General features: G+C 44.8%; 1 protein-coding gene across 9 annotated transcripts in view; it reads right to left on the bottom strand.

Moving 5' to 3' along the window:
- The window catches only part of DDX31 (DEAD-box helicase 31), a 133,542-nt gene extending 120,905 nt beyond the window's left edge, over nt 1-12,637 (bottom strand). For 3 of the 9 annotated variants that reach the window (XR_612487.3, XM_008975985.4, XM_034929367.2), the window contains exons 1-6: nt 12,061-12,450; nt 4,611-4,867; nt 4,433-4,508; nt 3,383-3,426; nt 1,885-1,955; nt 846-910 (exon numbers count right to left, since the gene is read on the bottom strand). Coding sequence is in view for 8 of the 9 variants with exons in the window: in XM_008975985.4 (XP_008974233.1) it covers nt 846-910; nt 1,885-1,955; nt 3,383-3,426; nt 4,433-4,508; nt 4,611-4,867; nt 12,061-12,450 (903 nt within the window). In the remaining variant the exon portion in view is untranslated. Of the gene's footprint in view, nt 1-476; nt 534-845; nt 911-1,884; nt 1,956-3,382; nt 3,427-4,432; nt 4,509-4,610; nt 4,868-11,770 lie in introns of those variants that run through there. The other 6 variants (XM_057298615.2, XM_003822407.6, XM_034929366.3 and 3 more) reach the window with 6 other exon arrangements.
- Between the last annotated feature and the right edge of the window lie 16 nt (nt 12,638-12,653).

Below are 12,653 nucleotides of genomic sequence, written 5' to 3'. Positions count from 1 at the left end.
ACTCAACCCAGGCACTAACTTAACATGTTTCACAACTAAAGATAAATTCTAGATAATCTCAAAAATGAGGTAGCCCAATTTGTCCTCATATTAACATTTCAGCTAAATGGCTGCTTATTTTCATATTTACTGTTCATGAGAAACCACTGTTTTAAATATGAAGTTCAGCCTTCTTGGTCAAAAGCAAACACCACATTGGAACTTAGAAGGTTAAAATATAATGCTTTATATACAACACAGACTCAAGCATGAATGGATAGCTGCAAAACCAGATCACCTTTACTGAGTGACCATTCTGTAAAAGGTCCCATGTTAGGTACTGTGGAAGACACAGATGCATGGCCCCTACATAGCACAGGAGCCAGGAATTAACCTTCACTGTAAGTCTTTACACAAGAGTAAGGAGCTTGGTCTCTGCAGCCAAACAGAACTGAGGTAGAAATCTAGTTCCTCCATTACTTGCTGCATGGCCTTGGTTATTTAACTTTCCTAAGCCTCTGTTCTTCTTTGTAAAATGTGGATAACAGTAATACCTATAACACAGTGGGGGAGAGAGCAGTTAAAGATTCAAGAAGGGAACACATGCAAAGTATCATGCCTGACACACGGGGAGCATCTTACAAAGCTTCCCTGTTACACTTACTATGACAATTGTGAAGTGTATTTATTCTACTCTAGGCACAGTCTCTAGATACAACACATTTATGTAATAAATAAATTAAAAGGAGGTGAAAAAAATACTCAGTGAAAACAGATTCTTTTAGTCCTAATATTTCTGTTATGCTTCAGTTTGATGGTTGCTTATGCACTATGAGCAATGACAGAAAAACACATTTGATACACACCTGTATTTTTGACTCCATTGCTTGAAGGGACTGGACCACAGGGATGCAATAGGCAAGAGTTTTACCTTTCAAAAAAAAAGCAGAAGCAATTAAAATCACACACCCTACAGATGTTTAAGAAAAGCAAAGGATGTAAAGGAAACAGGCTCTGCTATCTTCCAGTAGTACTAAATTCTAGGGAAAGGGAAACTGCCCATTATACATCCAAGAGAAGTGAAAAGGGACTTCCCCTGTCTGCCACAAATCCCAATTTTGCTTTGTAAAATGAGTACTTCTAAAAAACTAGAAGCTTCAGTTCCTTTATTCATCTAACAAGAGATAACGATATGTCTCCCAAATTACACAGAAGCTCAACTTGATGGCTGTCTGTAGGAGCCAGAAAATTCCTCCTTTGAAGTCCTCCCTACCCTCTCAGATGAGCTTCAGTGGTCAATTACATCTCTGCAGTGCTGATGTGATTGGGAGCCAGTCTGTACTCTAGAGCTAATCTCTAATTGCGGAGAAACCAACAGATGGCAAAAACTTTGGGTATCCAGCCTTCTGAATGGTGGCCGAGCTGGTGGGAGAAAAGGATAGCTGACTGCCCACTGAGGGCACATGAGGGTCAAAACAGCAAGTCCAGACTGGCCTGGAACACGGCAGAAACAGTGTTCTGTCCTCGAGCACAACTGGCATCTGATCAGTGTACGCTCAGGCCAGAAATCACTCTGTGTTTAACACCAGAAGAAGACATTCATTCTCCACTAGAGTGAGAATGGGCAACTGTGGCCACCACACCTTGGTAAAGCCCCGAAATAGGCTCTGAGGAAATTATAGCCGATCCTGACTACTTCCTAATCATTTCTCATCGTGGTACCATCAACTGTCCCCTTCCTTTCATTATGTGAACACATTCAGGGCTCTAATCAAAAGCATGGCCTCCTTCCCCCAAACGAAACAAAACTGCCACCACCACCAACCCAGACACCGCATGGCAAAACCTAGTGCATGACCATGGGCCTGAGCCTGAGAAAAAGGGCAAAGATGAAATGAGACTAACCTGAGCCCGTCTGGGATCTCACGAGAGCATCTCTGCCTTCCAGCAACACAGGAATACTTTGCTTCTGAACACTGGGCCACCCGAAAAAAAGAACACACTTTACCTATATTACCCAGTTACTGGCAGAGACGCAGGATACATAAAAGGCAACTGCCCACACTTGGATTCATCTGGCAACTGCCTCCTTAGAAGCTATCAAAGCATTCAAATAAAGGTGTGAAGAAACTTTTGATGATTATAAAGATCAAACCCTAGTTATATTTTTAGAACTTAGCCTGAAAATGGTGAGGCAAACCAGAGACTGGCCATTCTATTAAACTAATTCTTTTAAAAATGGGACAGGTAGCCGACTGCAGTGGCTCACACCTGTAATCCCTGCACTTTGGGAGGCTGAGGTGGGTGGATCCCCTGAGGTAAGGAGTTTGACCAGCCTGGCCAACATGATGAAATCCCATCTCTACTAAAAATACAAAAAATTAGCTGGGAGTGGTGGCACGCACTTGTAATCCCAGCTACTCAGGAGGTTGAGGCAGGAGAATCGCTTGAACCTGGGAGGCAGAGATTGTAGTGAGCCAAGATCGCACCACTGCACTCCAGCCTGGGCAACAAGAGCAAAACTCCGTCTCAAAAAAAAAAAGAAAAAGAAAAAGAAACAGGCATGACAACAAATCAGAGTTACCACCAAGTGTATCACACACTCTTGCCCTCACTAACAGGAATATGAAACACAATGAAACATAATGGAAAGGTTTCCATGCAGGATAGCAGGAGGAAGCTCGCCAACTATTCAGAGAGCCAGCAGCAGCTGTCCATTCTCCAGGGAAAGGTTATGGACGTGCTGAAATGTGTGTCTACACATGTATTTTAAAACAAGAAACAAAAGAGACACAAAAATCACTTAAATTTGGTTGATAAAAAACTTGTGGGGAGGTCCCTTAATTTGGTCTTTAATATTCCTATTAATTTTTACTAGTAAAAGTAAAAAATCATTATGAAAATGCACAGAAGCACAAATACTCAAAACAAGGAAGCTCATCTCCTCGCACCTATTTTACTTCTTTATTTTCCAGGAGTCATTCCCTGTAACAAACATTGAAAACATTTTTTCAGTATCCCATTCTATCCAACTGAACATTTACTCTTGTCTTTTTGGTTGACCCTAATTCTTACTACTAAGAAACGACATGGTCACATGCTATATTTTGGCCAAATTCTTTTCAGGGAAGCACAGAAAACAGCGGCGCTCATGCAGCCCACCTTCTGGATGAGACGTCTCTTGCGGTTCAGAGCCAAGGGCCGAACTGGATGGAAAGCCAGACTTTCCATTTAACAGGTGGAGAGAATGAGTAGCTAAGTGAGACGACAACCCTTTATGGTCGATAACCTGGCACTGTCTTCCAACGCCAAGACACAAATTTGCTCTGCCTTGCACACACAGGTTTCGTCCGGTTATACCCACGTAATGCCTAAGAAATCAAGAGGAGCCTGAAGTTCTTACCTGGTCATACTAGACATTTTTAAGACCGTATTTATTGTGGAAATCTAAAAGAGGAGATGAAAAAGCTTTAATTAATATTTTGATACAAAATATTTAACGGAAATTACACAAGAAAGGAGAAACTATTGAGAGAACATTGACTACTATGATCAAATTAAGTTCCTCCACCCAGGTGGTGCTCTCTACTTGGGGCGATTCTGCCACCCGCCCTAACTCCCTGGGGACACAGGGCAAAGTCTGGAAAAATTTGTGCTTGTTATAACCAGGGGAGGGGAGGGGGGCATCTAGTGGGTAGAGGCCTGGGATGCTGCTGAACATCCTACAGTGCACAGGACAGTCCCCAAAACTAAGACTGACCTAGTCCAAAATGTCCACAGCACCAAGGCTGAGAAACCCTGATCCACCCCGCAGGTGAGAAAACAAGTTTAGGTAACCCACCCTACAGAAGGGGTAGTAAGCTGTAACCGAAAGTGCAGAGGAAACCAAGCCTGCCTAAAAGTTAATATATTTTTTTCTTCTTACTCATGAGTCTGGAGAACCCACTTTTTTTCCTTTAAAGTGTCCATTTGTTTGGAGAACACACACCAAAATACTCTTCTTCCCTTACTTCTCTAAAACTGTGGACGTCCTTTAACAGCAAGATGCCAGCACAGTTCCCTCTCCTATGGCCACTGTGACATCTGCCACCACAAATGGCTTCACCACTACAACTATCCAGTAAATAGGGAGCTGTTTTAAGTTTAGCAAGTGATGTCCTGACCCTAAATCACGTTAGTCGAGGAAAGTCTTCAATACTTAAAAAAACACACACACAAAAACACAAAAAAACAGAGGATGGGGAAAGGGGGGGCCAGAAAACAGTGAACAGTAACCTAAGCACCCTTGAACTGTCCTAGAAGAGTATCATATCAATCTGAGTTCATTCAGGTAACTTAGAGCAGAAACAAACACTCTCTGATTTCTCCTCCTAGAGCTGCCATTTCACAGACCTTCTGAACAGACAAACACACCAAAAAAAAACTGACCCAGAAAACACTGAAAGGTACTTACTAAATGTGGGTGGAGGCCCAGCTCATGAAAAGCAGCTGAAGTAAACACTTTTTCTTGCACCTGCTTTACCACAGGTCTGCAAATGATGAACAAGAATCCAGGCATCAGTGCCAATATTAACAAAGAAAAGGCAGAACACATTTTTTTCTTCCTGAAGGGCATCCGCCCCTGGACATACCTGTGGAGTTCTGGAATGTCAGGGTTGTTCTTAAACAGTGATGAAGTCTTAATGCATTGTCTCTCCTCCTGGTTTCTATCACTTGTGCTAACCGAATGCTTCTTTGGAGAAAACGTTTTTTGTGCGTTCCCCTTAAAAGTCCTCTGAGTTTCTTTAACACTACTTTTCTTGGCTGGGAGAAATGAAGTTTCGTTCCTCCGTTTCGCTGGGGGAGCCTCACTGGACGCTTGGTATTTTCTTTTCGTAGCCTTTGCTTGCTGCGTTGTTCCCAGAAGGAAAGATCAACAAGAGATGCATTAGTCCATGAAGACAGAGCTCGGAGTGAAGCCTGACTGCCCACAGAATTGCATCTCTCCCTGCAGAGATCATTATGCCCCATATGTCAAGCAACAGTTTAGGGTTTGCAATCAGACTCTTTGACTCAGCTTCTTCCAAAAGGTAAAGAAAAGAAAAAAGAAAAAAGTCTCAGCTCACTCATCTCCCAGACCTCACCAGCCATTCTTAACTGTTAAATCAATCAAGATAAGGTAAGGATGAAGAAGCAGCATTTTTCCAGTTGAATGTTAACTAATGGAGTCTGTTTTAAGGGAAGCAAGAATCCACCTTGTGAAGGGTGTGTCAATCCATATTCCTAGGAACCCATTCACCCAAGGAGAAAAGAGGGGTGGGGGAAAACGAATCTTTTCTCTCCACCAACAAAGCACACTGGAGACCGCACAGGAGAGAGGGGCGAGGGGGAATGCGCATCTCAGCCCGTGCCCAGGAAGCGGAAACATTCATTACCATTCTACCCTAGCGCCTGGATCTCTCTCATTCTCTCCTCTCAAGCTGCTCCTCCAGATTCAGATGGCCTGGAGAAAATTCCTACGCCCTGTTCCCATTCCAAATGAGAATGCTGCTCCATCCATCACCTCTACCACAATTACTTCCTACCTCCCTTGCCTTTCGAGTCTCTGAGTCCCCGAGTCTCTGCCTGATTGCCGATTACAGGCTACACAGCACTAGGGATCTCTTGCCTGTTGCTTCTTATTTCCATTATAGGAATGTGCTTAAATGCATGATGTCCAAACTTCCCCTAGGAGAAGGAACATCCAATTCCTCTATTTTCTTTGGCCTTCTTTTCTGATTTACAAATGAATATAAAAGCATCCCTTGAGTAGCCAGTGCTTGTTATTCTGGAGTTTTGGGTTCTCTCAGAATATGTTATTTTCCTCTTTGCTTGAAATAATGACTTGGTTTTACATGTCGGCTTTCTTTAGCCATGACTGTCAGCTTCAGACTAACCTACCAATAACAACAGTTCTTTGTTCCCTAAGGATTCTTTTACCTAAGTAATTAAATACAACTTCAAATATCTAATATTAATAAAGTAAAAACGGACATATTCCATCTTACAAATTTATTTTTTACAAAATCTCAAGTTTATGAATTTTCAGATTAAAGAAAGAGATGAAATCAAGTTTCAGGTTTGTTGAATCATTTGCAAGACAGTATGAAATGTGCAGACTTCACCTGATTTACAGACCCAGGACTCCTGGAGCACAAAAACTCTTAAAGGCCACTCCCGCCATACATGGAATTCCTGACAGTCCCGGGCAGGTGGACTGGCAGCCTCTCCCTGCACACCTCCTGCATCCCATGAGGCAGCCCATTCTGTTCATGACCCATTCTAGGAATCAGGAAGCTGTCTCTGACATTTATGCAAGATCTGCATCCTTGAACATCTACCTAATAGTCTGAGGTATACTTTCTGCAGCAACACAGAACAAGCTTACTTCCTCTTAACACATAACATTCCTTCATATATCACATAACTCTCTTCTCTTTCTTCTTTGGACTCAATATTTCAAACAGGACACAACTTTAGATCCTTTATCATCTTGGTCACCCTTTATTCCTATGTCAACATCTCTCTAAAAGCAAGTACTCAGAGTTAAACACATTAGGTTTTCCATTGCTCTTAGGCTAAACTAAAAAATCTGTAATATTGCCAGGTGCCATGGATCATGCCTGTAATCCCAGCACTTTGTGAGGCTGAGGTGAGCTGATTGCTTGAGGCCAGGAGTTCGAGACCAGCCTGGGCAATATGGTGAAACCCTGTCTCTACAAAAAAATACAAAAATTAGCTGGGCATGGTGTTGCATGTCTGTAGTCCCAGCTACCTGGAGGCTAAGTTGGGGGGATCACCTGAGCCCGGGAGGTCAAGGCTGGATTGAGTCGTGATGACACCATGATGCCACTGCTCTCCAGCCTGGGTGACAGAGTAAGACCCTCGCTCAAAAAAAAAAAAAAAAAAAAAAAAAAATCTGTAATATGATCAACAAAGCCTTCTAGAATCTGACCTCTGGCCACCTCACCAGCTTCAGCTTTACTCTCTGCCACTCGGGTCTTCCTTCAGTTCCTAGAATGTGCTGTGCTCCTTCCTCCTCCTTTGCACATGCTACTCCCACATCCAGGACTCCACTCTGCCCTCTGGCTGGCCACCCTGTACTCATCCTTCAGATGGAGGCTGACCAACTCCTTCCTCAGAAGAGCCTTTCCTGACCTCTCTTCACCCAGTCAAGCCAAGGTGCTCTGTTCTTGGCTCTCCTGGCACCCTTATTCTCCTCCATAGCATTCGACAAAATAATAAGCATAGCACGGAACTCGTTGTTTTATGTCTGTCTTTCCTGTTAGATTGTAAGCTCCACAAGAAAGGGGCCAGTCTGTCCTACATAGCACTGTATCCCCTGTATAGGCCCCTGTCTGGCAGAGTAAGCACTCAACAAATACTTGTAAGATGAATGAATAACACACAATGGAATTATCCCTTTCCACCAGCTGGATACGGTTCTACTACTTGTTAGCTTTTCTCCCCCAGCATCCAAAACACATTCATTTAGCAGTTGTCAAGAAGCTTCGTTCTGAAGATACAAAGTAGATTTGCCAAGCCCTTGAGGAAGTTACACACTAGCAGAGGAGACAAAAGTATAAAGGCATAAATCCAACCTCTACATTGGTGCTACAGAAGAGGTACATAAAAAAGGCTATGAGAGCACCAACAAAAGCTAGACTAACGTGGCCTCCTTCTGGCAAAGGAGAGGGAGGCAAGAAAACGAAGAATGCTTCGTGAGGTGGCCTCTGAGCAGAGAGGGAGCAAGGACATATCTGAATCTACTAAAAATTACTACTAAAAATCTAAAATCTACTAAAAATCTACTAAAAAATTCGTTTGAGTCTCTGTTGCCGCACCTGTAAAATGAGGGGATTTTGGCAGATGACCTCTAGGGCCCATCAAGACCTGAGAGTCTAAGATGCCATGGCTTTGATATTAATAAACATACTGAGTAGTTACTATATGCCAAGGAGTATACTAAGTACTCACATGTATTCTCTCATTTATCAACACAGGTACTGTTATCATCTCATTTTAAGATGCAAACATGGAGGCAGAGATGTGACATAATTTGTCCCAGAATCACTGAAGGAACCAGGCTTTCCCCAGGCATCATGATTCTACATTCTAGAGGCCTCACAACAATACTATAATCCCTTTTATTAACTGCATCCTCTTTGCTTTAGAAAACATGTGTATGCTGGAAACTTACTCTTTCTGCTCAACATTATAGTTTTGCCTTGTATAGTCTTAATCCACATGGATTTGGTTTTTTATACATAGTGCGAGATAAGGTTCCAATTTCAGTTTTTAAATTCACACAACCACACAACCAATTGTTCCAGTGCCACTTATTAAAAATGTCAGCTTTTCCTAAGCAATTTGCAGTGTCATCTCGGTCATGAATAAAATTTCCATTTTTGTATTGGTCTGCTTCTGGGCTCTCTTTTCTCCTTTGCTGGTCAATTTGTACAGTTTTGCACCTTATTCCAGACTGTCTGAAGAAATAGAGCTTTATAATAATTCTTAATTTTTGATAAGTTAAAAAAAAAAAAGAAAACATCATGTGTAGTGATTCCAATTTTGAGTTGTTCTCTAAAAGGACATACACCAAAATGGCAACAAGCATTGTCTGAGTATGGCAATTATGAGTGGGTTTTTAAAAATCTTTTTTCCTAATTTTCTATAATAAATTTGTATTAATATCAGAAATTTTTTTTTGTTTTGCTTTTGTTTTGAGACAGAGTCTCACACTGTCACCCCAGCTGGAGTGCAGTGATCTCTGCTCACTGCAACCTCCACTGGTTCCCGGGTTCAAGTGATTCTCGTGCCTCAGCCTCCCGAGTGGCTGGGATCACAGGCACCCACCACCACACCCAGCTATTTTTTGTTTGTTTGTTTTTTGTTTTTGTTTTTTTGAGACAGAGTCTCGCTCTGTCGCCCAGGCTGGAGTGCAGTGGCGCAATCTCGGCTCACTGCAAGCTCCGCCTCCTGGGTTCACATCATTGTCCTGCCTCAGCCTCCCGAGTGGCTTGGACTATAGTCACCCACCACCAGCCACCACGCCCGGCTAATGTTTTGTATTTTTAGTAGAGACGGGGTTTCACTGTGTTAGCCAGGATGGTCTCGATCTCCTGACCTCGTGATCCACCGGCCTCGGCCTCCCAAAGTGCTGGGATTACAGGCGTGAGCCACTGCGCCAAGCCTTTTTTTTGTATTTTTAGTAGAGATGGGGTTTCACCGTGTTGGCCAGGCTGGTCTCCAACTCCTGACCTCAAGTGATCTGCCTGCCTCGGCCTCCCAAAGTGATGAGATTACAGGTGTGAGCCACCTCGCCCAGCCCAGAAAGTATTTTTAGAGAGAAAATTTCTGCATAGTGTTAGATACAGCATAATTTAAGCTGTTAGTCTTTCTAAATCCAGTATATTAGCTACCCATCTCAAGTTCAGGCTACTGGCAAGTCTCATCAGCATACCCATCATTCTCATTCACGACATCAATGAAAATGTAGATCTAGGCCTGGCTGGCTCACGCCTGTAATCCCAGCACTTTGGGAGGCCGAGGTGGGCAGATCACAAGGTCGGGAGATGGAGACCATCCAGGCTAACACACAGTGAAACCCCATCTCTATTAAAAATTCAAAAAAATTAGCCGGGTGTGGTGGTGGGCACCTGTAGTCCCAGCTACTCAAGAGGCTGAGGCAGGAGAATGGCGTGAACTCAGGAGGCGGAGCTTGCAGTGAGCAGAGATCGCGCCACTGCACTCCAGCCTGGGAGACAGAGCAAGACTCCATCTCAAAAAAACAAAACAAAACAAAACAAAAAACGTAGATCTAGACAAGGCCACCGCAGACACCTGTCATCACTGCATTAATTAATCCCCTTTTGATAACCATAAAACTAGGTAGCCTATATGTATTTACTCAATGCTTCTTATGTGTTAGTTACCAGGCTCTGCAGAGGACACAAGCACCCCACTGACCTCCTGATGTAGCAATCTATTATCCAAAATGGAGCCAAAACTACTTTATACTGTTGGCATTTATTAAGTGCTTCTATGGGCCAGACAACGTATATATAGTCTTCATGTATATTATCTCAATGAATCCTTACAATAGTCTTCTATGGAGTAGAAATTATTGTTCTCATTTTATAGATAGGAAAAGTGAGAATCAGAAAGATTAAGTGACTTGCTCCAAGGTCACAGAGCTAGTGTGCAGCAAGGGCAGCATCCGAATCCCAAGTGTATCCTATTCCAAATCCCATGCTCCCAGTGGCTCTTCTATCCTTCTCCCCCCTCCACCCAGATGCAGCTACACTTGGCTAGCTGGACTCCTTACTGCCAAACATCTAAATCCTAAAGTTTGATGATCACTTTATGATTTTAATCAGTCTTTCTGTCCTGTAGTCCTCTTTTCTAACAGACAAATCAACTATCCTAGAAACCAGTTTTCAGTTACTGCTTAAGTTAATTCTAGGGCATCTTACCCCTCTCTAGCTATGGGATTATATCAATGAAACCGATTTTCCTATCCCCCTCCATTGCATGGGGATGAAAATCTGTTCCATTTTTGAAAGCTCTTCAAAAAAACTCCTAGTTGCCAGTCCTCATTCCTGAAACAAACGAACCTTCCTCATGGCGACCAAAAGAGTTAAACTCAAAAATATCTGAAGAGACTTATTCTGAGCCAAGTATGAGTGACCATGGCCCATGATCCAGCCCTCGAGAGGTCCTGAGAACATGTGCCCAAGGTGGTCGGGGTGCAGCTTTTTTTTTTTTTTTTTTTTTTGAGACGGAGTCTCGTTCTGTTGCTCAGGCTGGAGTGCAATGGCGCGATCTCGGCTCACTGCAAGCTCCGCCTCCCGGGTTCACGCCATTCTCCCGCCTCAGCCTCCCGAGTAGCTGGGACTACAGGCGCCCACCACCACGCCCAGCTAATTTTTTGTATTTTTAGTAGAGACGGGGGTTTCATCTTGTTAGCCAGGATGGTCTCGATCTCCTGACCTCATGATCCGCCTGCCTCGGCCTCCCAAAGTGCTGGGATTACAGGCGTGAGCCAACGCGCCTGGCCGCGGCTTGGTTTTATACATTCTAGAGAGGCATGAGACATCAATCAAATACATTTCAGAAATACACTGGTTTTGTCCAGAAAGGTGGGACAACTCAAAGCGGAGGCTTCCAGGCTATAGGTAAATTTAAACATTTTCTAGTTGACAGTTGGTTGAGTTTGTCTAAACACCTGGGATGGATACAAAGAAAATGCTCAGGTTAAGATAAAAGATTGTGGAGACCAAGGTTCTTTTCAAGTCTTTAGTGGCTGCCCTTAGAGACAACAGACGACAAGTGTTTCCTATTAAGATCTTTGAAAGGTGGTAGACTCTTAATCTCTTTAGGATTGAGAGGGCCTGGAAGAAAAAGATCTAGCTATGTTAATAGAGATTCTTTGCAGATGCAAATGTCCACCCCCCCCCCCCACAAAGAACAGCTTTGCAAAGCCATTTCAAAATATGGCAAAGAAACATGTTTAGGGGTAATATTTTAACTTTCTTCTTTGTCACATAATGTTAGGCCAGAGCCAGTTTGGAAAGTAAGTCACGATATATAGGGTTAAATGAAAGCCATCTGATGAGCATTTATGGTTTGTAGGGTATGACTCTTCCCAGACAGGAATGCGGGCAAGATAAAAAAAAAAAAAAATCAGAGCTTAGTCCGCACTCAGTCGAGGAAACTGGCTTAGAGAAGTTAAGCTTTGGCCTGGGGCTTGCGCCGGAACTTCAGGTCCTACCTTCCACGGGAAACAGCCTCTAATTCCTTCCTTTACTTTTCTCCGCGCAGGAGCCAGCTCCCCGCCCCTCCACACCGCTCCACTCCCCGCTTCCAGGCGCATCCCCGCGGGTGGTGTTCCGGTTAGAGACACGTGTTTCGGCGCAACTTGTCCCGAAGCTGCCCGGTGTCTTTCTCCCGCTTAACTCCGTGAATGACTCGAAACCCGACTCCAAGGCACGGCTGCAGCTCGCGGCGCGCCCACAGCCGGGCCGCGGGTGGGGACGGAGCTGAAGCCGGGTCAGAACTCACCCGACTCGCCTGGGCTGGGGAACGTCTGGAGAACGTCCTGGGGTTGTCGAAGAGCGAACCGTCGGCGGCTGCCATGGCCTGTGTGGGTGACGCGTGGTGCAGCAGCGAGCCCGGTGCGCAGACTGCTGGGCCCGGGACCCCACGTGGGACGCGCGAGGACCCTGCGCCCCCGCCCCTTCCGGGTCCGGAACGGCTCCAGCTGTACGGACTCGTCCCGAGGGGAGCCGGGGACGGCGGCACCGGGCGGGTAGGGACAAGACTACCGCGCGTGCCCCCGCCTGGTGGCAGCCCCTCTCTGCGTCCCTCGCGGCCTGGCAAAATTACACTCGGCCGAGAGTTCACGCTGGGGAAGCTCTCTGAATGCCTCTGAGAAGCGAGATCCGGCGCCATCTCACCGACGAGCCTCCCCTTTACCGCCCCGTGCGTTTCCTCAGCACTTTAGGAACTAAAGCCTGTCTGGGTAGCTCCCTAACAGGCTCTGGAGCTCAATCCCTGGGCAGGGAAAAGGGGGTCCTCGGGGCTCCCCGCTCGCTGTCCTTTTTCTGGACAGGCAGTTCCTTGGCCACCTGGTAGGGCCGCGTTGCCTGGCAACG

Source organism: Pan paniscus, chromosome 11 (genome assembly GCF_029289425.2).
Source record: "Pan paniscus chromosome 11, NHGRI_mPanPan1-v2.0_pri, whole genome shotgun sequence".
In the NCBI taxonomy this organism is placed as follows: Eukaryota; Metazoa; Chordata; class Mammalia; order Primates; family Hominidae; genus Pan; species Pan paniscus.
Note: the sequence above shows the minus strand (reverse complement) of the source record. Positions and strands in the feature narration are given on the sequence as shown.